Source organism: Hordeum vulgare, chromosome 3H, assembly GCF_904849725.1.
Source record: "Hordeum vulgare subsp. vulgare chromosome 3H, MorexV3_pseudomolecules_assembly, whole genome shotgun sequence".
Classification (NCBI taxonomy): domain Eukaryota; kingdom Viridiplantae; phylum Streptophyta; class Magnoliopsida; order Poales; family Poaceae; genus Hordeum; species Hordeum vulgare.
The window spans coordinates 506511869-506535244 of NC_058520.1; the positions used below are offsets into that span (position 1 = coordinate 506511869).

General features: G+C 41.4%; 2 protein-coding genes across 2 annotated transcripts; both read left to right on the plus strand.

Annotated features, from left to right (window-relative positions):
* The first annotated feature begins 9329 nt into the window (after positions 1-9329).
* Positions 9330-18138, plus strand: LOC123444536 (dymeclin). Its single transcript, XM_045121286.1, has 18 exons — positions 9330-9566; positions 11632-11871; positions 11968-12031; positions 12127-12256; positions 12347-12488; positions 13410-13667; positions 13755-13839; positions 14300-14402; positions 14978-15103; positions 15172-15285; positions 15466-15584; positions 15675-15762; positions 15849-15941; positions 16008-16097; positions 16327-16446; positions 16788-16879; positions 17289-17343; positions 17685-18138. Exons 1-18 carry the CDS (start codon positions 9371-9373, stop codon positions 17712-17714), a joined length of 2145 nt encoding a protein of 714 aa, XP_044977221.1. The 5' UTR covers positions 9330-9370; the 3' UTR covers positions 17715-18138.
* Positions 18139-20416: 2278 nt separating this feature from the next.
* On the plus strand, positions 20417-23316 carry LOC123444538 (protein REPRESSOR OF SILENCING 3-like). Its single transcript, XM_045121290.1, has 3 exons — positions 20417-20549; positions 20743-20976; positions 21468-23316. Exons 1-3 carry the CDS (start codon positions 20451-20453, stop codon positions 21999-22001), a joined length of 867 nt encoding a protein of 288 aa, XP_044977225.1. The 5' UTR covers positions 20417-20450; the 3' UTR covers positions 22002-23316.
* Positions 23317-23376: the final 60 nt, after the last annotated feature.

The window sequence follows — 23376 nt, forward strand, 5'->3', positions numbered from 1 at the left end:
TGATCAGGAAACCATGATCATCTATTGACTGACGAGCTAGCCAACTAGAGGCTTGCTAGGGACACATTGTGATCTATTTATTCACACATGTATTACTGTTTCCTGTTAATACAATTATAGCATGAACAATAGACGATTATCATGAACAAGGAAATATGATAATAACCATTTTATTATTGCCTCTAGGGCATATTTCCAACACATGGAAATTACAATAAATTACCCTCTGATCTAGAGCGTAATATTAAAGAGTTTATCAACCCGCAAAAGATTTTCAATGCGTGCATAGAAGAAAAACTACTCAAAATTGATGATTTGGCTAGGAGCGTTGATAGAATGTCTCTTGATATTGATGCTTTGAAAGTTAGATGTGCTCCTCCCAAGATCGATATGGATGAAACTTTGAAAGCTATGCGTGTTTCCGAGAATGAGAGTAAAGAAAGAACCGCCCAAATTCGTGCTAGACATGAATGGCTTAAAAAGGCGTGTTCTCGTGATGAGAATCACGAAGATCTTAAAGTGCTTAGTGTGACTCCCATTGAAGACTTGTTTTCTTGTGTCCATCTATCTTGATGTTAAAAGCATTGAAAGTGGAGTAGAAGATATCAAAACTTTGAGTAGTAATGAAACTACTACTTTGGATTTCAAGGAATTCAATTATGACAGTTGCTCTTTGATTGAATGTATTTCCTTGATGCAATCCATGCTAAACTCTCCACACGCTTATATCCAAAACAAGGCCTTTACCGATCATATCGTCGATGCTATGATGAAATCTCTTAAAGAGAAACTTGAATTGGAAGTTTCTATTCCTAGAAAACTTCATGATGAGTGGGAACCTACTATCAAAATCAAGATCAAAAACTATGAATGCAATGCTTTGTGTGATTTGGGTGCTAGTGTTTCCGCGATTCCAAAGTCTTTATGCGATGTTCTAGGCTTCAATGAGATTGATGAGTGCTCTCTTAATTTGCATCTTGCGGATTCTACTATTAAGAAACCCATGGGAAGGATCAATTATGTTCTTATTATTACAAATAGGAACTATGTACCCGTGGATTTCGTTGTTCTTGATATTGATTGCAATCCTACATATCCTATCATTTTTGGTAGACCTTTCCTAAGGACTATTGGTGTTGTCATCGATATGAAGGAAGGGAATATTAGATTTCAATTTCCTTTAAAGAAGGGCATGGAACATTTTCCTAGAAAGAAAATAAGATTGCCTTATGAATCCATGATGAGGGCTACTTATGGTTTGAGTACCAAAGACGACGATACGTGATTCTATCACCTTATGCCTAGCTAAGGGCGTTAAACAATAGCGCTTGTTGGGAGGCAACCCAATGAATTTATCTTTGCTTTTTTGCTTTCTGTTTTGTTGCGTCCACACCATCATAATTCTGTTATGATTGTGTCTTTTGTGTTTCTTTTTGTGTTTGAGCCAAGTAAAACCTTTATGACTAGTTTGGTGATGGTTGTTTGATCATGCTGGAAAAGACAGAAACTTTTCGCTCACGAAATTATTTTTCATTTTTATCCAGAAAGAGATTTTGAGTTGATTCTTTTTACTGCTGGTTGATATGCCAATTACCTAAACTGTCATAATTTTTCAGAATTTTTGAGATACGAGAAGTATACGAAGTACACAGATTGGTACAGACTCGTCTGTTTTTGACATATTCTGTTTTTTTGTTGTGTTGATTGCTTATTTTGATGAAACTATGGATAGTATCGGGGGGTATTAGCCATGGAAAAGTGATAATACAGTAATCTAACACCAATATAAATAGAAATCAAGATTTCTACAGTACCTAAAGAGGTGGCAGTTTGTTTTCTTGTGCTAATGATATCACGAGTTTCTGTTTAAGTTTTGTGTTGTGAAGTTTTCAAGTTTTGGATGATGTTCTCATGGACAAAGGGATAAAGAGTGGAAAGAGCTTAAGCTTGGGGATGCCTAAGGCATCCCAAGCCAAATTCAAGGATACCAAAAAGCCTAAGCTCGGGGATGCCCCGGGAAGGCATCCCCTCTTTCGTCTTCAATCCATCGGTAACATTACTCGGAGCTATATTTTTATTCACCACATGATATGTGTTTTGCTTGGAGCGTCTTGTATCATAGGAGTCTTTTCTTTTTGTTGTGTCACAATCATCCTTGTTGCACACCTTTTTGAGAGGGACATGCACTCATCGTGAATTTGCTAGAATACTCATTGAACTTCACTTATATGTTTTGAGTTAGGCAATTTAGCTCGCATGTGCTTCACTTATATCTTTTGAGCTAGACAATTTTGCTCTTAGTGCTTCACTTTGATCTTTTAGAGCATGGTGGTGTCATATTTTGGAGAAATAAGAACTCTCGATCTTCACTTATATCTTTTTGAGAGTGATCTCTTTGAGTAACTTGGTAGTTGGCTTGAGCTATGAAAGTAGTCCCAAAGATGATAGGCGTCCAAAAAGGATACAATAAAGCTTCCATCTTCATGTGCATTGATTAGAAAGAGAAGTTTGATTCCTCTCAAATGGTTTTGGGACATGGATTTGGTAATATTAAGAGTTATGTTAGTAGGGCGTTGTGAATCTAGAAATACTTGTGTTGAAGTTAGTGATTCCCGTAACATGCACGTATGGTGAACTGCTATGTTAGGAAGTGGGAGCATAATTGATTTATTGATTGTCATCCTTTGTGTTGTTGTCGGGATCGCGCGATGGTTAACACCTACCAACCCTTCCCCTAGGAGTATGCGTTTAGCACTTTGTTTTGATTACTAATAAAAACTTTCGCAATAAGTATGTGAGTTCTTCATGACTAATGTGAGTCCATGGTATAGATGCACTTTCACCTTCCACCATTGCTAGCCTCTCTAGTGCCGCGCAACTTTCGCCTGTACACAAAACCACCATATGCCTTCCTCAAAACAGCCACCATACCTACCTACTATGGCATTTTCATAGTCATTCCGAGATATATTGCCATGCAACTCCCACCGTTCCGTCTCATGACTTGTGCCGTCACTTACATATTGCCATTGCATGATCATAAGATAGCTAGCGAGATGTTTCAATGTCATACGCTAAGCTAGATCGTTGCACATCCCGGTACACTGCCGGAGGCATTTCCTATAGAGTCATCATTGCTCTAAGTATTGAGTTGTGAGTAAATAAGAGTGTGATGATCATCATTATTAGAGCATTGTCCCATGTGAGGAAATAAAAAAGGCCAAAGATGCCCACCAAAAAATATATGAAAAAAGAGGCCGAAGAGCCCAAACAAAAAAAAGAGATAAAAAGAGAGAAGGGACAATGCTACTATATTTTTCCACACTTGTGCTTCAGAATAGCACCATGTTCTTCATGATAGAGAGTCTCTCGTTTTGTCACCTCCATATACTAGTGGGAATTTTCATTATATAACTTGGCTTGTATATTCCAATGATGGGTTTCCTCAAAATTGCCCTAGGTCTTCGTGAGAAGGCAAGTTGGATGCACACCCACTAGTTCTCCTTTTGAGCTTTCACACACTTATAGCTCTAAGTGCATCCATTGCATGGTAATCCCTACTCTCTCACATTGATATCTATTGATGGGCATCTCCATAGCCTTTTGATACGCCGAGTCGATGTGACCATCTCCTCCTTTTTGTTTCACAACCTCCACCACACTCTATTCCACCTATAGTGCTATATCCATGGCTCACGCTCATGTATTGCGTGAGAGTTGAAAAAAGGTTTGAGAAAGTAAGAGTGCGAAAACAATTACTTGGCCAATACCGGGGTTGTGCATGATTTAAATTAGCTGTGTGGAGATGATGGAGCATAGCCAGACTATATGATTTTGTAGGGATAATTTTCTTTGGCCTTGTTATTTCGAAAGTTCATGATTACTTTGCTAGTATGCTTGAAGTATTATTGTTTTCATGTCAATAGCAAACTATTGTTTTGAATCTTATGGATCTGAACATTCATGTCACATGAAAGAAGTAACAAAGGACAAATATGCTAGGTAGCATTCCACATCAAAAATTCAGTCTTTATCACTTCCCTACTCGAGGACGAGCAGGAGTTAAGCTTGGGGATGCTTGATACGTCTCCAACGTATCTATAATTTTTTATGGTTCCATGTTATTATCTTGTCAAACTTTGGATGTTTTGTATGCCTTTTATATCTTTTTGGGACTAACTTATTAACTCAGTGCCAAGTGTTAGTTCCTGTTTTTCTGTGTTTTTGACCCTTTTCAAAGGAGAATATTAAACGGAGTCCAAACGGAATAAAACCTCCTAAAAGATTTTTCCAGAACAAAAGATACGCAGGGAGCATGAGAACCAAGGCAGAGGCCACCAGGGGAGGCCACAAGCCTCCTAGGCGTGGCGAGGGGGCCCCGTGCCTAGCAGGCTTGTGGGCCCCCTGTGGCTCGTCTGCCCTACTTCTTCCGCCTATAAATCCCCGAAAAATCAAAAACCACGAGAGAGATCCACGAAAATACTTTTCCGCCACCGCAAGCTTCTGTCTCCGCAAGATCCCATCTGGGGCACGTTGCCCTGCCGGAGGGGGGATTCGGATACGGAGGGCTTCTTCATCAACATCATGGCCTCTCCGATGATGCGTGAGTAGTTCACCATAGACCTTCGGGTCCATAGCTAGTAGCTAGATGGCTTCTTCTCTCTCTTGGATCTTCAATACAAAGTTCTCCATGATCTTCATGGAGATCTATCCGATGTAATCCTCTTTTGTGGTGTGTTTGTCGAGATCCGATGAATTGTGGATTTATGATCAGATTATTTATGAATCTTATTTGAGTTTCTTCTGATCTCTTATATGCATGATTTCATATCCTTGTAACTCTCTTCGACTTATGGGTTTTGTTTGGCCAACTTGATCTATGATTCTTGCAATGGGAGAAGTGCTTGGTTTTGGGTTCATACCATGCGGTGACCTCTCCCAGTGACAGAAGGGGCAGCAAGGCACGCATCGTGTTGTTGCCATCAAGGGTAAAAAGATGGGGTTTATATCTATTGCATGAATTTATCCCTCTACAGCATGTCATCTTGCTTAAGGCGTTACTCTGTTCGTCATGAACTCAATACACTAGATGCATGCTGGATAGCGGTTTATGTGTGGAGTAATAGTAGTAGATGCAGAAAGTATCGGTCTACTTGTCTCGGACGTGATGCCTATATGTATGATCATTGCCTTAGATATCGTCATGACTTTGCGCGGTTCTATCAATTGCTCGACAGTAATTCGTTCACCCACCGTAATATTTGCTATCTTGAGAGAAGCCTCGAGTGAACACTATGGCCCCCGGGTCTACTTGACATCATATTTTCCGCCTTACACTTTTACTTTGTTGCACTTTCCACCTTTAAATCTCACCTTGCAATCAATCGTGAAGGGATTGACAACCCCTTTGTAGCGTTGGGTGCAAGTTTGTTGTTTTTGCGCAGGTACAACGGTGCTTCATCTTGATACTCCTACTGGATTGATACCTTGGTTCTCAAACTGAGGGAAATACTTAGTGCTACTGTGCTGCATCACCTTTCCTCTTGAAGGAAAAAATCCAACACAAGCTCAAGACGTAGCAGTCCTCTTGCGAAACCTTAGTTCCTTGGCTAGAGCAATGGCACCAGTGTTGTCACAAAACAGATTTATTTGATCAAGTGCGCTCGGCACAACTCCAAGATCTGTCATGAACTACTTCATCCAGACACCCTCCTTAGCCGCCTGTGAGGCAACTATGTACTCTGCTTCGCATGTAGAATCAGCTATGACGTTTTGCTTGGAACCGCGCGAGCTTACTACACCCCCATTAAGAATAAATATGTATCCGGTTTGTGACTTAGAGTCATCCGGATCAGTGTCGAAGCTTGCATCGACGTAACCCTTTACGACGATCTCTTCGTCACCTCCGTAAATGAGAAACATTTCCTTAATCCTTTTCAGGTATTTTAGAATATTCTTGACCGTTGTCCAATGCTCCACTCCTAGATCACTTTGAAACATGCCTGCCATACTTATGGCAAGGCTGACATCCGGTCTTGTGCACAACATTGCATACATGATAGACCCTACGGCTGAAGCATTGGGGACGACACTCATTGTTTCTCTATCTTCTGCAGCTACTGGGCATTTAATCTTACTCAACTTTATACCTTGTAACACAGGCAAGAACCCCTTTTTGGATTGTTCCATTTTGAACGTCTTCAAAACTTTGTCAAGGTATGTGCTTTGTGAAAGTCCTATTAAGCGCCTTGATCTATCTCTATAGAAATTGATGCCTAATATGTAAGCAGCTTCTCCCCGGTCCTTCATTGAAAAACTCTTATTCAAGTAATCCTTCGTGCTTCCCAAAAGATTTATATTGTTTCCAATCAGCAATATGTCATCCGCATATAATATTAGAAATGCTATAGAGCTCCCACTCACTTTTTTGTAAATACAAGCTCCTCCAAAAACTTGTATAAACCCGAACGCTTTGATCACCTCATCAAAATGCTGATTCCAACTCCGAGATGCTTGCACCAGTCCATAAATGGATCTATGGAGATTGCATACTTTGTTAGCATTCTTTGGATCGACAAAACCTTCGGGTTGCATCATATACAACTCTTCCTTAAGAAACCCGTTAAGGAACGCCGTTTTGACATCCATCTGCCAGATTTCATAATCGAAAAATGCAGCTATTGCTAACATGATTCAGACGGACTTAGGCATCGCTACGGGTGAGAATGTCTCATCGTAGTCAACTTCTTGAACTTGTGAAAAACCCTTTGCCACAAGTCGAGCTTTATAAACGGTCACATTAGCATCCGCGTCGGTCTTTTTCTTAAAGATCCATTTGTTCTGAATAGCCTTTCGGCCTTCAGGTAATACTTCCAAAGTCCATACTTTATTTCATACATAGATCCTATCTCGGATTTCATGGCTTCTAACCATCTGTTGGAATCCGAGCCCACAATTGCTTCTTCATAATCCGCAGGATTGTTGACAGGATTCCCGTACCACTCAGGAGCAGTACGTGCCTTTGTCGACCTACGAGGTTCGATAGCAACTTGATCCGAAGCTTCATGATCATCATCATTAGCTTCCTGTTCAATTGGTGTTGCCTCAACAAAAATTTCTTTCTGCCCTGCGCCATCATCTTGTTGAAGCACATGTTCTACAAAGTTCTATCTTCCTCCCACTCAATTATTTCGAGAGAAACTCAGAGATTAGTTTATTGAAAATCCAACTTTTTTTAGCTTTGATCAAGTTCACACGTAAAAATATCGACATCCACAATACTAAATAATAAAATATAAAAATTTATTTCATGATGAATCTAAGAATCCAATTTAATGTTATGGATATTAACATATTCCTACAAAAATGTGGTCCAATTTAAAGAGGTTTGACTTTTCAAAATACTAATATACCATATAAAATTATGACCATCCAAAAACATCGACGCATGTCCAACCCTTCTAGTACTAGTAGCAATTTGGAGCTGTAGATTTGACTTTGTAACACATCATCCAAGGCCGGTGTATCACGATTATTTAGGTATAGCTGATACGATCAAATTAACCTAGAAGCAACCATGGAATTGCAATTTATTCCATCCATTCACAAACATAATATGTTTTAGATATTTCAATATAGAGAAAAGTATGTTTTTGATTCCTTAAGTTTTCAAAAATTATAGACTTGGTTTCTCAAGACTTTTTGGTATACATTTGATCCCTCCTCAAAACCGGATGAGTTTGGTCCTAAACCATATTTTGAGCCTGTTGACCGGGTTTGACCGCCACAAAACCGCCTCATGAACAATATTTTAAAAAAACTTCAAAAAAAAACTAAATTTTTTGGGGTCCAATATGCTTACATGTGCAAGGTGGACCAAATTTTATGGTCTTTCGAGTGTCGAAAGAGCACGAAATTTGGTCGCACCTTGCGCATATAAGCATATTGTACCCCAAAAAAATTCAAAGTTTTTTGATTTTTTTCGAAGTACTGTTCATCAGGCGGTTTTGTGACGGTAAAACCCAGTCAACAGGCTCAAAATCTGGTCTAGGGCCATACTTATCCGGTTTTGAAACTTGAGGGACCAAATGTATACCAAGAATTATTGAGGGACCAAGTCTATACTTTTTGGGAACTTGTGGGACGAAAACATACTTTTCTCTTCAATATAACTAACTTTCTCTGCCCGTGAACATTTTAAAATTTTGAGCAACTTTATAGGAAAAGGTAGCAACATTTAGGGCACTAAATTAGTATCACTAAATTCATTTTGAAATGTACTTTCATCATGTATCAAATTGATATCATATATGTTACTATTCTTTTCTATAAAGTTGGTTAAATTTTTAAATCTTTGACTTACGACAAAGCTTACATGGAGGAAATACATACATGCTGAAATGAATGAATAAGTACAGTAAAACATGTCTATATATATTCGATTGAGAAAATAAGATATTTAAGGGGGGGGGGGGGGGATTGCTAGAACAAACCCCCGAATTGATAAAAGAAATGAGATAAGCCTCTGCTCCATCTCTTTATAAATAAATATATAAATAAATATATAAGCCGTTTTAGATTTTCAATACGGACTACATATGAACCAAGAGTATAGTTTAACTCATTTTATTTCGTATGTAGTCCATTCTTAAAATATCTAAAAATGTTTACAGTTAGGAAGACAGGGAGTATTTCTCATAGTGCTTCCCAGCTTGTTCATCTTCCGAGTCCTGTACAAAAGAAGCGAAAATTTGAGCTAGCAAACAAAAAGCAAGCCTAACGGAACGGAAAAGGTCAAACACGGTGAGACGCACGGCCAGAAATCCGGTGGAGAGGCGCCCAAACCACGTTGGAAGTTGGGAAGAGTACTCGGTTTGGAACGAAGCGACGAAGTGCGACACGGCCAAAAGCATGCGTCCGTCCCCATCCCCATCCCCGTCCGTCCCCTTCCCTCCCCCCTCCGGAATGCTCCACCACCAAACCACCACCTCCACCGACGGCAGGCAGAGCCCCGCAACAACGGCAACCCCCACGAGCCCGGGCAAAAGACCCTTCGGGCCCTCCCGCCCCAGACAGCCCAACCCACGCGCCCCTCCGGTGTTGACCCGAACCCATGGGCAGTTCGGTCCGTCGCTAATCCCATCAAAACCTCCCAAACCCAACCGGCCAGTCGCACCCGCCCCGCCCCGCCCCGCCCCCCCTCTTCCTCCTCCCCTCCCCCTCCCCCTCCCCTCCCCTCCCTTCCGCCCGAAGTCTCCACCACGCTCCCGTCCATTTAAAACCTTCGCTTCGCCCCGACTCCACCTGGCCATTCCCCCCTCCCCGCCCGCGTCAAACCCTAGGCCCCCCCCGCCGAGTCCTCCCAGATCCAATGGGGGCGGCGCCGTCGACGCCGAGGCTGGGCGAGGCGGGCGCCGCGTCGCCGGGGGCCGCGGAGCAGATGTTCGCCGCGCTCGTCGGCGACAGGGCCTACCCGATCTCCTCCGAGTTCTGGAGGCAGCTGCTCGAGCTGCCCCTCACCCAGCAGTGGCCGCGGGACCGCGTGCTGCAGGCCTGCCACGCCTTCGGTAAGGACCCACGGCTCGAGATCCGCGCCACGCCTCCCCACCCTGCGGCTGCTCCCATCGCTTCCGTTCCCCCCGCTCTCGCTGTTGCTTCGGGCTGTGATTGCTTTCTGTTTTGCGGGGTTTGATCTGCGGGGGGCAATGCGGATCATGTGACTTATGCGTGCGCGGCTGTGGGTCGCGCCGTTTACGTGCTGCTCTCAGGCGAGAGCGGCGGGGCTGACGTGGCATTTTCAGCGCTTTTCCCGCGTTTATTGTGTATTTAGGGGCGTTGATTTCTGTCCACTGTGACCTGCATTGATGCTTAGAATGGGAATTCAGACTACTCGCAATGGGGAGTAACATAGAGTAGTAATATACATATGTTACTAGTCTAAGTTACTACCTCCATAGTGGATAGTAACATTTAGCCTTTCATTTATTAGCCTATAGACTCATCTTGCCTTGGTATCCGCTATGTTACTCCTAGTATGAGTAACTTGTTAAGTTACTCAATTTCTCTCTCTTATCATTTATTAGTTCCCACGTCATATTTTTTGCTTAGGTGACACCTATGTTACTCCCATTGTGGATAGTCTTAGGAGGCGGGCTTCGTAGAATGTGGAAGTAAATAAGGCATGTATTTGCCCGATCAATGAGTTTACTATGCGATCAAGGTTGACTGAGCTTAGTCGTTGCAATATAGTACAAAACTTTTGTAATTTTAATTTATCATGATAGTTCCTGCGCGCCTGGGTCTGCCTTAATTGAGTGCTTGACTACTTTTGTTGAACAAGAGAAAAACCCACGGTTATATTTTCAGCAAGAAAGGCGAACTGTGGATTTTTGTCCTGAATTTCTTCGTTGTGGGTGACAATGCAAATGGATGGTTTGACATTGTAGATCTAAGTGCTTGTTATAGTGTATTGAACATTGCAATGATCTGTTGGTTCCCGAGTTTAACTCCCAGGTGAAGCATCAATGTGTAAATTAGGGGCTTGAGACCTGCATTTGCGCTTTATGTTGCACCAGTGAGGGACCTCGTTGGTGGAATGGGATCGATGATTTTTTTTTTACTTAGTCTGATTTATAGTAAACGAGGTAGAATATTAATAGGTAGTTAAAGAGCAACGCTACACCTGCGAAGAGCCTACGGGACTTCTAAGGAAAAAGCCGACGTGGTGCGATTTTATTGGATGTCATGGGCCCCACAGCTGGAATTCATTGGGGGGGGGGATTAGTACGACATTATGAAGGAATCACTTACGTAGGTGGGCCTTCGTAAACACCTGCCCATAGGTGTAGCATTTTTGGTAGTTAAATGTGTATATTATGACTCACATTTTTGCCTCACTGCTGTTTGTTGTGTTCAGAGTGTTAAAATGGAAGGTAGGCATATCCTCTGAATGCTTGAGAGTTGTATTTTAACTACCTGGCTGTTAGTATGGTATGCCTACCTTCCACTTTAACACTTCTATGTACATTGATATGGAGTACAACATGTTAAGATATTTTCTAGGGAAGTGAAAGGGGAAGGCGTGTCATACCACGATCACCGACCCAATCTTTTTAAGTAGTAAATACTTAACGTGAATCATCTTTTCAGTGCAGTTTACATTCCTGCGAATAATGTTTCATGTTACTGGAGCCACTTGCATGATATAACTATTCTGAGATTTTTAGAGCGTGAACGTTTGCTGCCCTTCCCTGGACCCTGTGCAAGCGGGAGTTACATGCACCGGGCGGCCCTTTTTTAGTGTTCGCTGCCCCCATAGCAGAGTGTGGTGTACTGGACACGTGCGATCGGGCCCCACACGGCTGAGTATGCTGCTGTGATGTGAATGACACAAAATGATGTGGGCTTATCACGTGGTATCGCGAACACCGCGCCAAGTGCCATCGCGAACACCGCGCCAAGTGCCATCGCGCTGTAGTTCATCCCTAAATATTTTACTTGATTATACCAGTTGTTAAGTGTTAACCTTATGTTTCCTATGCTTTGACAGAATTTGTATGATTAGTTCCTGTAATTAACTCGTAATTGTCTTTGGCTCATCGGTCTGACAATCTGGGTTATGTGTATGTGCAGCGCAGAACAACTACCATACAAAGCATCTTGCAAAGATCTTGATCCATTTGGTTTGGTGTTTGCAAGAGTGCACATCAGCTTCTTCTGTATCTTCTAGTGTCTATAGAAAGGCTATCAATGCTGCCTACATATCATCCATATTTCTCAAGTTCATTATTGAGAATGCCAAGGCAGATAATTGGCAAGAGCTATGCCTTGACATCGACAAGGATGAAAAGGGGCTGGAAAATTTTCCTTCTGGTAAATGATCTTAAAATTTCAAATGCACTATGAATGCTTCTTGTATGGCTGATATAGTAAACTCTAATTATATACTATATTCCCTGCTCCTTCTAGACCAAAGTGTGGAGTATTTTCTGATGAAGGGGGTGCTGAACTACATTGGTAGTGTAGATGTAAGGTATCTTGATGGATGGTGTATGCCTATCTAGTTTTTCCTATTTTAAATGCTTGTTTGCCATTTGAATTTCACTGTTTTAATATCTTTATATGCAGTCCGGAGTCATGCTACCTACATCACGAGCTTCTGAACTTGATGCTAGTCCTTATGTCGACTCAGTTATGTTCTGGACCATCTCCAGAACCAAAAGATGTGCATCCTTTCATTGATGCGGCTATGCTTCAGGTAAAAATGGAATCTGCATATGATTATTTATTTATAGATATTATTGAGCTAATTTGGGATGTGTTCCTTTGCCACATCTGTCTTCTGCAGGACAGTTCCATAGTAGCTTCGGTTGTTCAAAAGTTGCTACTTAATTTTGTAAGACGGCCACAAATTCCTTCAAATGATTCACACCCTGTTTTCTCTGATGATGGTGGGCCTGGTGTTCTGCAACGAGTTGGCTCAGCAGCTGGTAATGCGGGTTATATTCTCCACAGAAAGTGCTTATAGTTTTTGCATCATCACAATTGATGTCATGTCAATGCAACTCATTCACATGCTGCCAATACTATGAACATTTTCAACTTATGGTCATTTTTTTAGAATGTATTAACTTCTTTTGTAGTTCTCATATCTTTCATGTTACAATAGATGATGCTATGCCGTTTTACGCCTTTATTGTGACTACTGTATTACTCCCTCCATTCCTAAATATAAGTCTTTTAAGAGATTCCACTAGGAGACTACATACGGATGTATATAGACATACTTTAGAGTGTAGATTCACTCATTTTGCTCCGTATGTAGTCCCTTAGTGAAATTTCTAAAAAGACTTATATTTAGAAACAGAGGAAGTATTTGCCAAAATTGAGGGCCTGGTTGTTTGATACTTTGATTTACTAACCATGCCACACTTTGCCACACCACAAGTTGTTAAGTTTTGACTGTATGTGAGATGGTAATGCACAACTATGGCACCAATCAAAATACCCACATAAGCAATTGTTGCATGCATATAATTAGGCGTTGCAGGCTTATGCTGAGAACAGAACAGCCCCTTAATCACATGTTTGGTTCGGAGTCACACTTGCGATAATATTCCTTTCCTTCAACATGTGTGTGGCAAGTTTCCCTTAGCCTGGCAATGTGTGGCACCAATTTTGATCGTCCTAAGTCTAGCAGAGTGTGGCACCCATCTTGATGGCCTAACCTTAGTCATGTTCGGCATAAAAGAGTGTGGCAAATGCTGGTAACCTTAGTATACTAACCAAACAGGCCCTACTATTTTACTCAGGAAGTTACCATGTACACTTCAATCACCTTATATTCCCTACTACGAAAATGTTTCAGTTATCGAAAATCTTTGAATTTATTCGTCCATCTGGTTTTGCAGCAAATTTTGTACTACTGCCATATTATACTTTCAACTATTTTGTAAGTGCAAGTGCTGAAGGTGCGACAAGTCAATTGGCAGATAACAGTTTACTTGTTCTGCTTATTCTGATCCACTACCGAAAATGCATCTCAATGAACGAGTCCATTCCAACCGACGGTGTCTACATGAGTGATTCAACTACCAATGTCAAGGATGCACCAGCTTTTCATGAGAACCCTTACTGCAAGGCGATAAACAATGCTAAGGACATTCAATGTAAGATGCACCTGCAATATAGAGAAATTGTGGCACTCATATAGTCATATGTATCACTAACAATCGCAGAAATGAATTATGCTGCAGTTGATCATGCCGATGTTGAGGGAAATGCTCAAAATGGACCCGTTGTCAGGCTGTCTTTTGCATCGCTGTTTGATGCTCTTGGCACGTAAGTAATGCATCATCATGCTAATTTAATGATATGCTCGTACTTTATTTATTAGATTTGTGGAATTTAACCAAATATTTCTGGGGCAGAAAACAATGAGATAATTTCCTTTTTCTTCACAAATGAAAATATAGCAATTATTCCGGTCTAATATCAGATTTGATGGATAAAAACAACACTGCACTTAGCGATAATTTTGGTCATGCGTAGATTATGAACTGAATAGTTAACGCCACATTCCAAAATGGAGTCACATATCAGGGTTTGATGATAGTAATGAGACTGATGTGAGTAATTTCAAAACTAATGTTTTAAAATTGGATATCTTGATATCTTCTGTGGCCCCATTATCTGGGGCCTATCATTATTTATTCAAAGATCTTGTTTCAGGATGTAAATTATTATATGTACCAAAAGACCTTAGTGGTGTGTAATTCATTTGTTTCCACTATCCATACAGATGCTTAAAAGATGAGAGCTCAGTTCTGTTGCTCTATTCTCTGGTCCATGGGAACTGCGATTTTCAGGAGTATGTTCTGGTTCGAACAGACTTGGATACTTTGGTATGTTTTCTTGCAATTATGTTTGTAACCTTCTTGTTGGAGCATGTGGACTTTTAATAGTCGGACAGAATATGCTTTGAATTAATAAAACAGTTGCATTTAAACTAATTTTCCCTTTTAGAGAGAGAATCTATCAGTGGTTAATATGTTTTTCATTAGTAAGAGCTGGACTATGAATTCTTTTCGTTCCCATCCTTCCATGAATTGGCATAGTAAATTTGTGACTCTGTGGCAGTCAGCATGAAACATTAGAAAGCAAATTCCAAATAGGGAAATACTCCCTCTGTAAACTAATATAAAATATTTTAGATCATTATTATGTTAGTTTACCGAGGGAGTACATAATAAAACCAAGGAATAATAGCTAATATAAAATATTTTAGATCATTATTATGTTAGTTTACCGAGGGAGTACATAATAAAACCAAGGAATAATAGCTAAAGTAATAACCCAGCACACACTTTACATGTAAGGTTAGCCTTTGATTACATATATTAACAAATATCATTTGTCGACTGCCTGAGTTGTTTTCCCTCAATACCTTGAGTTATTATAGTTTGGATTTTGTTGACAGCTTATGCCTATTTTGGAAATGCTCTACAATGCATCAAGGAAGACTTCCAATCAGATCTACATGCTGTTGATAATTCTCCTGATACTCAGTCAAGATTCAACCTTCAATGCTAGTGTGCACAAATTGGTAAGAAAATCAACTAGGTCTAGTTTATTTATTAATGAATTCTTTCATGATTTAGTGTTCTCTTTTAGGTGCTTCCTAGTGTTCCTTGGTACCAGGAGCGCCTCATGCATCAAACTTCTCTGGGATCGTTGATGGTCGTAGTACTAATCCGAACCATCAAGTACAACCTCTCCAAGCTGCGGGTATGTACACGATTTTGTTTTTGTTCTTCAGGGAAATGATGCATGTCACACACCTGCCTATGTAGAAGTTTCCTTTTTGCAAGGAAGACATCCGATCATACCTTAGTAGAAGTTTCCTTTTGCATGTCAAACTACTTCTGGTTCATATCAGTCTAATGACAACCTTGTATATACTTGCAGGATGTCTACCTTCACACAAACTGTCTTGCAATTCTAGCAAACATGGGTCCTCATGCGCATAGGCTGAGTGCATATGCATCTCAAAGGCTGGTTAGCCTCTTCGACATGCTTTCTCGCAAGTATGGTAGCTCAATCTCTCTCTGTTTTGTTATCACATTCTACACTTAATTGAAGTTAACCTGTCCATTTGCTTATCTACCATTCTTCAGGTATGCCAAATTAGCCGAGTTAAAAAATGACAAGGCTCTCAAAGTTATGTCTGATCAAATGGAAGCAGACATCATTTCAGATGATACGGTACTCTACTGTTATCTTGCTTCATAATAGCGCCATTGTGTTTTTTTCTTCCCTTCATATCTGTAAACAGTGGTGTACTTTTGCAGTCAACGGAGCTTCACATATACACTGACTTCTTAAGAATCGTTCTGGAAATCATCAATGCAATCCTTACATATGCATTACCCAGAAATCCTGAGGTATGTTATTTCCCAGTGCAGTATACCTAGGCAGAACCAAACTGCTTCTAACATGTTCATCAACAGGTTGTGTATGCTGTATTGCACCGACAAGAGGTTTTTCAGCCGTTCAAGAACCATCCTCGTTTCAATGAATTGCTTGAGAATATATACACAGTATGTTATTTTTTGTCTTCCTTGAACTTAACAAAGTACTCCCTCCGTCCCAAAATTCTTGTCTTAGATTTGTCTAGATATGAATGTATCTAGTCATGTTTTAGCATTTAGATACATTTATTTCTAGACAAACCTAAGACAAGAATTTTGGGACGGAGGGAGTACATCACATCATCGTCTTCTTCCTCTAGATTCTGATCATATTCCGTCTTATAAATTTGTCTGTCAGGTATTGGATTTCTTCAACAGTAGAATGGACATGCAACAGTTAGACGGAGAATGGTCTGTTGACAAGGTTCTTGAGCTCATTAATAAAAATTGTCGTTCATGGCGTGGAGAAGGAATGAAGGTGAGACTTGTATTGTGACACTGCTGCAGTTTACTCTAATCATAGAGTAGGGGTTCATGTGGTCCATGTGGCCATATTTAATACTCCCTCCGTTCCTAAATATAAGTCTTTCTAGAGGTTCAACTAATGGACTACATACGGATGTATATAGACATACTTTAGAGTATAGATTCATTCATTTTGCTCCGTATGTAGACACCTAGTGAAATATCTTAAAAGACTTATATTTAGGTACGGAGGGAGTATTTCTTAATTGTTTGGTGTTAAATTTCATCCTATCCATATAAAAGTTATTCTGATATTTAGAGTGGCATAACAATATATAATTATGTATTTTCCAGATGTTTACGCAGTTACGATTTACATATGAACAAGAAAGTCATCCTGAGGAATTCTTCATTCCATATGCATGGAGGCTTATACTATCACGAGGGTAAATATTTTTTATTTGTGTATGCTGATTCTCACATATAATATGCAATTATTATGAACATGCAAGTGATAATAGTGTCTAAGGCATGCAGCTACTGACGCTACAGAAATGCCTTGAAACTGTTATTTAGACTTATGACACATGTTATCAGGATAGTGGAATGAAATTGGCCCACATTGACTCGGAAGGAAATTACTCCCTCCGATCCATATTAATTGACGCTGCTTTAGTACAACTTTCATACAGTTGTGCGAAAGTTGTACTAAAGCAGCGTCAATTAATATGGATTGGAGGGAGTAGAATTTTCTCCACCTCTGATGCCAACTAGAGACATTTTCTAATACCATGTGGCAGCCGTGTTTACCTAGACAATTTTGTATAACTTGCTATTATGTCCTGCATTTGCCAGGTTCTCTTTCAATCCTGGTGCCATAAATTTGTTCCCAGTGGAGATTCATGTTGATGTAAGTTGCTCTCTTTTGCTTGAAAATCAATCAGGTTTTATACTTGGGTTAATTTTTTTATTTCAGCGGTGCCCTGAACATGCAAATAATAAATACTACTCCCTCCGTCCCGTAATATAAGAGTGTTTTTGACACTACACTAGTGTCAAAAACGCTCTTATATCATGGGACGGAGGGAGTAGAAATTACATGATCCCAAGGATGTTGAAAATCCCTTTTTTATCTTCCCAAGAATAATTTATCCTTGGGAATTCTCAATACAGGCACTGCTTCAGTTCTACTATTTTGTTTAATGTTTTTGTAATAACATTTTTTCTGTCTGCTGAAATGGATCACTCCAGGATTCACCATCCAGCGAACAAAAGGTTTAGGGATGATCTGGAGCCTTTGGGTTCTGACAACACACAGAAATGTTGGACTTGCATCCCGACAACGAGACTGTTGTATATAGGCGGCATATACCAGATAATCAAAGTGTATTTTCATTCATTTTGTGTTAATATTCCCATAATGTAATACCAGAGGTGGTGGACGTGAGGAATTGCAGGGGATTGTATCTGGTTCCTGAAAGTAGGTAGTGCGTAGGGCACCATACACAATTCGTTTATAAGTTATATCGTTGTATTTTTAGAGCAAGTACAATAGCAAGCTTATAGCCCGTTTCATGATAATTTCGCCTATTTGGAGGAGACATGAAAAATTGAGAATAGTGGGCTTTCATGTAAGAGCCTAAATATATGTGTGCTCCTAGGCAGATACAATAAATATGAAGAAAGGGATACAGTGGTGGAAAAAGTACTACTGTTATAGTCAACCTTATTGTATGGATGATTATAAATGACCACTATTAACCATGCTTCATTCATTTTATCTTCCTCCGTTTGCTAGATTCAGTGAACGTATTCCCGATCTTTTTTTTAGGGGTGTATTACCGATCAGTTTGGTTTGCATTTTGCGGACAGCACCAAAATCTCTACTTGGAAGTTGGCTGAAATTCAGGCAACGGCTCACGCGTAGAGAAGATCTCTACCCTCTGGCCGACGGTTCCATCTGTTAGCCGTTGCGCCGGCCCGGCCCAACGGGGACCAAATCTTGTCCCCTTCCCCCCACCCTTCTTCTCACAGGCTTACCTTCCCTCCACTCCGTTCAAACAAACAAAATATCCTCTCCTTCCTGTGTGATATGTGGCGCAGAGGACTCTTGGTTTCACTCCCTTCTTAGCTGTACAATGACGCGGTGTGTCTGGACGCTTCATGATCAGGAACTAGTCGAACATATGCTAGCTACAGCTGAACCAGACGCACGGTCATGTCTCTTCAGTATGATATCGTCGGTTTCAGCGAAGAAGCTGGTCAAGATAACGATCACGCTATGGGCTTCTGGTTTGCGAGACGGAGATTGATCCATGAAGGAGAACACCAAAGCCCTTTGGCAACCCACTCCTTTGTCAACAAATTCATAGCTGAATTGAAAGTGACCAAGGCAGAAGGATCAATATCACATGTAAGACCGGTGCAATCTACCTCCAGAAGATGGATTCCGCCGCCTGCGGGATGGACCAAGATGAATGTCGATGGCGTAGTCTGCAACCCCCCCCCCCCCCATAGGCGTTGTTAGCGCGGTATGCCGGGATGATCAAGTCCTCTACCTGGGTTCATCACTTGTTGTTTTCCATGGACTAACTGACCCTCATATCCTGGAAACATTAGCATGTCGTGAAGCACAGTCTTTGGGAAGGGATCTACTCCTGCAGAAGGTAGCAGTAGCGTCTGATTGCCTAGTTGCGGTAAAAGAGATTAACTCAGGATCTTGTGGTGTTACTGTCCCAATCATCAAGGAAATCAAGGACGGAAACAATGATTTTCTAGCCATATCCTTTGCTCATGAAAATAGATTATCCAATATGAAAGCTCATCACTTAGCCAAACATGCTTTGCATCTGGGGGAGGGACGTCATGTGTGGCTCGTCCAACCCTTTGATACTACTTTTATCCCTGTAACTCGTATTAGTGATCAATAAAGCAAGTGTTTTACCCCTAAAAAAAATAAAAACTTCTCCACCACTCCATAGGTCCGCGTGGAGCTGCTGCTGCTGCTGCACAGCGCTTCTGCGCCTCTGTCTGACATTTGCCCTGCTTTTGCCGTGACGCGTTCCAGGTCCAGTCTCCAGGTTGTGAGTTGTAACGATGGTCTCAAGCTTCACCCGAGAGAGTCGAGAGTCTAATGTCCTTCTCATGCTGCCCCCAACTGTGTTAAGTAATGGGCCACTTCTAATTCCAGGTTATTATTGCCTTGCTTGACAGTTTATGCAGGTGTTTGGCCTACAGGCCTTGTCTTAAAATTGTCATTGATCCAATTGTTGTTTAGGTACCCGGTGCCTCAAGCAAAAAATGGGCACGGAGAGAAATGATCGCTGTTTTTTTCTTTATCTGTACTCATCTTTTTCTTTCAGGTACCAATACCTGTTCGCGAGCAATAGTGAACTCGCTAAGTTCCATCCTTTTCTCCCCTAATAATAATAAAGCGTGGAGCGCTTCTGTCGTCCGTTGTCGGCACTTTTGCATAAAAGCCCCTCCTCTTCTGGGTATTCAGCCCGTGGTCCTTCTGTAATTGGGAGAAAACGATTCGTTCTTAAAAAAAAACCTCCCTGAGCAGCGTCACTCGGACGCATCTCGTCGGCTGCGCGGCACAGTCCGCCCCTCCTCCTACCCCCTACCCGGCTCCCCACTTCTCCTCCTCCCCTCGTCGCACGGATCCGTCGGCGGAGGGGTCACTGGCGCGCCGGCGGCTCGACTTCGAGGGGGATCTACTTTGAGCGGGGTCAACGGCCCGGGAGTCGCGCCGGACGACGCGTCACGGCGGGCGTGAGCGAGGCGAGGGACAGCGACGCCTCAGATCCACAATCCAAAATCCTCCATATCACTCCAGATCGTGGCGGGTTAGCGAGCGTGCAGCAGGTGGCTCTCTCGCTCAATCCGATCGAGCGCGTCTGCACAGGGTGGCCACGACGCATGGGCTGGATGCGGGGAACGACGGTAGTATCCGGATCCAGGTGAGTGGTGGTGGGACCGGCGTCTGGGTTCTTCGGAAGGGTTGGGGACGGGTGGATGGGATGGGATCCATTCTTCCGTTTCTCGCGCAGCAGCTTCGCCTACGTCGACTTCCAATGCCCCTCCCACAAGGCCCTGGCCAAACTCTTCTCCACCGTAAGCATCCGCCACCCCATCCAACCAACCATCTTTGTTAATAGTAGCAGATTGGGGCTTGTTGATTCTATCCGTTCGTCCAAATTAGCGCCTTTAGTGGAGATGAACGAGATTTTGGCCCTCCAATAGCTGTTTGCTGTCTTGTTTTGCGGCTGCACAGAGGATTTCTGATACGATGTTGATCTGCGTGTAGTACAAAGGGTGCAAATGGAAAGGAGGGAAGCTTAAACTTGAGAAGGCCAAGGAGCACTACCTCGTCCGACTGAAGCGAGAATGGGAGCAGGAAGCCGCGACGGCGGCGACAGCTGCTCAAGAAATGCCTGCGAAAGATGATATGGACAAGCAGGAGGAGAAGGAGAAGCGGAAGCTGGAGAAGCATGCTCTGGAAACTTCAAAGGTTAACATCTACTTCCCGAGATTGAGGAAGGTGAGTTGTCTCTCTGTGTTGCATACTTCTTTGGTTTGACTATTTTAGTGAATCTTTCAAATCGTGCATTCTGTAGTTTCTTTAATTCGTGCAAGACTACAAATAGTTATGACTATGCAAGTAGCAGTATGCCATTCCTCATGATGATTAATAGCATGATCATGACACCGTACTTGCTTTTTTCATAAGGCTGGCCTGATGCCTGAATCATGTTCATTTTAACGGAATATGAGCCAAACTAAGCTGGTGTAATTGCTAAGATCAGGTTTTGAATAAGAAATAGCAATTCAATATGAAGTCATCTTTAGATATTAGGTAAACATCTTGTTTTGTAACTGTGGTTATGACAAAAGAGACAAGGGTAAGAGAGTAGTGTATCATGCCGTACATTGATCAAAATAGCAGTTGTGCATTTCCTACCGAAATGATTATCTAATATGTCAATTATTACATTGACATGTGTTCTCCTAACCAAGGATCTGTTTTTACAGCCGAAACCTTTGCCCTTTAAAGGCAGTGGAAAGCACAAATACAGTTTCAGAAATATTGAAATCCCTTCCTACCCAATTCATTTCTGCGATTGTGAGGAGCACTGTGGACCTCCTGAGAAAGCCAATGAAGAATATGCTGCTGTTCTTAATCGTGTTGCGTTTCAGAAGGAGCGCAACATCATGAATTATGTGATGAGTAAGCTCTTTGAGAAGGACACTGAGCAAATCAATTCGTCGGAAGTGCAGAAAGGAGATGCTGAGACAGACCCCTCTGATGCTGAGGCAAAACCCTGTGATACCGAGACAGAACCCTCTGATTTCGACAATGATTTGCGAATGGAAGAAACAACAGAAAGTCCTGAAGAAGATTTGGATGATCTCCAAATGGAAGAAACAGATGATCCTTCTGAAGAAGAATTGGATGATGACGTTGTGATCAATATTGCTCCTCGTAAGGCCAATAACTCAGTTGTCCAGTTAAACAGGGCAAACCAAGCAATGAATAAGGTATGCGTATTGCAGTTACTTGCCTGAATAATTTTCCTGTGATGCACTCATAGTGTTCTTTTTTCAGCTGTTGGTCGGAAGCCACTTCTCATAAAAGATACAGAAAGTAGTTTATAAAGGCACTCCACAATTTTCTGAATCATGCATGGCAATATCACGTCTTTGTATGTCTATGTACCAATTCACTGATTGCAACGATCTTTCCTACAAAAATAAGGCCATTTTAAAGCATTGTATTTCATTTTACAGATTGCATAGCTTCTTCATGATGATTTTAACATCTGTAATTTTATTCACATTCCACAGATGCAGAATAATCATTAGGCTTTTCATCCCGGGGGAATCAGGGAAGTGCTCCCTATGACGCTGCAAGTTGTTATCATTTCATTTACCTCTTTTGGAGAAAAAAAAACAAGAGGCACCTTGACTAGGCTTCAAGGATTCCTACGATAGTGTAGTAATGAATCGTATGTATATTCCCTTGTGACATGCACAAATATTTGACTAGCATGTAACTATTTGTACAACCCCTTGATGTGTGTGAAAAATGCGGTAGAATCTGTCACAATGAGTTGATGGCTTGATTTCATCTCTTACAGAAGACAAAAGAAACATCCTGACTGTTTGAATGTTATATGCATTCTCTTAGGTACGGGTTGCTCGGCCGCCCTGAGGAGGAATGAGGAGACATGCCAGCAGACACGAGGACGTACAAGCAGCGGCCAACGACAACTTCGGGTGGCGCCGCCCTGGGTTCATCTTCGACGACGTAATGAAGGGGTTGCGGCCAGGCAGTAGGTACTTCTAGAAGGTAGTGATATGATGAACTCTGGGTACTCAAACTAATTTTGTGCTAACATTGTGATATGAGAGTTTGATTTTCTGATAAACAGAGATATGATTTCAATTCGAACACAGTTTTACATTTGTGCTTTTAAAAAACTGATGAAACTGTAAGATGGTTTTACTATTGTACTGAGCAAAAATTGTTATTTTACCGAAATAGACTTTTTACATGGAAAATGATTTGTTTAAATAGACATGTGATCAGAATATGCTTTGTTTATGTATATTCTGCAACTCTGCATTTAGATTTAGGGTTACTTGGTTAATATTTTTGAAAGAAAAATGTCACTCTAAGAGTATATTATCCAGAACTTCATATGAGCGTGTTGTCGTGTAGGCGGGAAGGCATGAATTCAACGGCGAAAACTTCTATCAGGATGGGGTCCCTCTAGGCGGGAAGGCATGGACCCAACAACAAGGACATCGATTATGATGGATTCAACCAGACTGCTCGATTACTGAATGACATAATATGGTTATGATGTGGGTTCATGGAGGTACTCTAGCCCCAAAACTATGACTCATCCAAGCTTTTCGGTCAGGTTCACTATTCTTA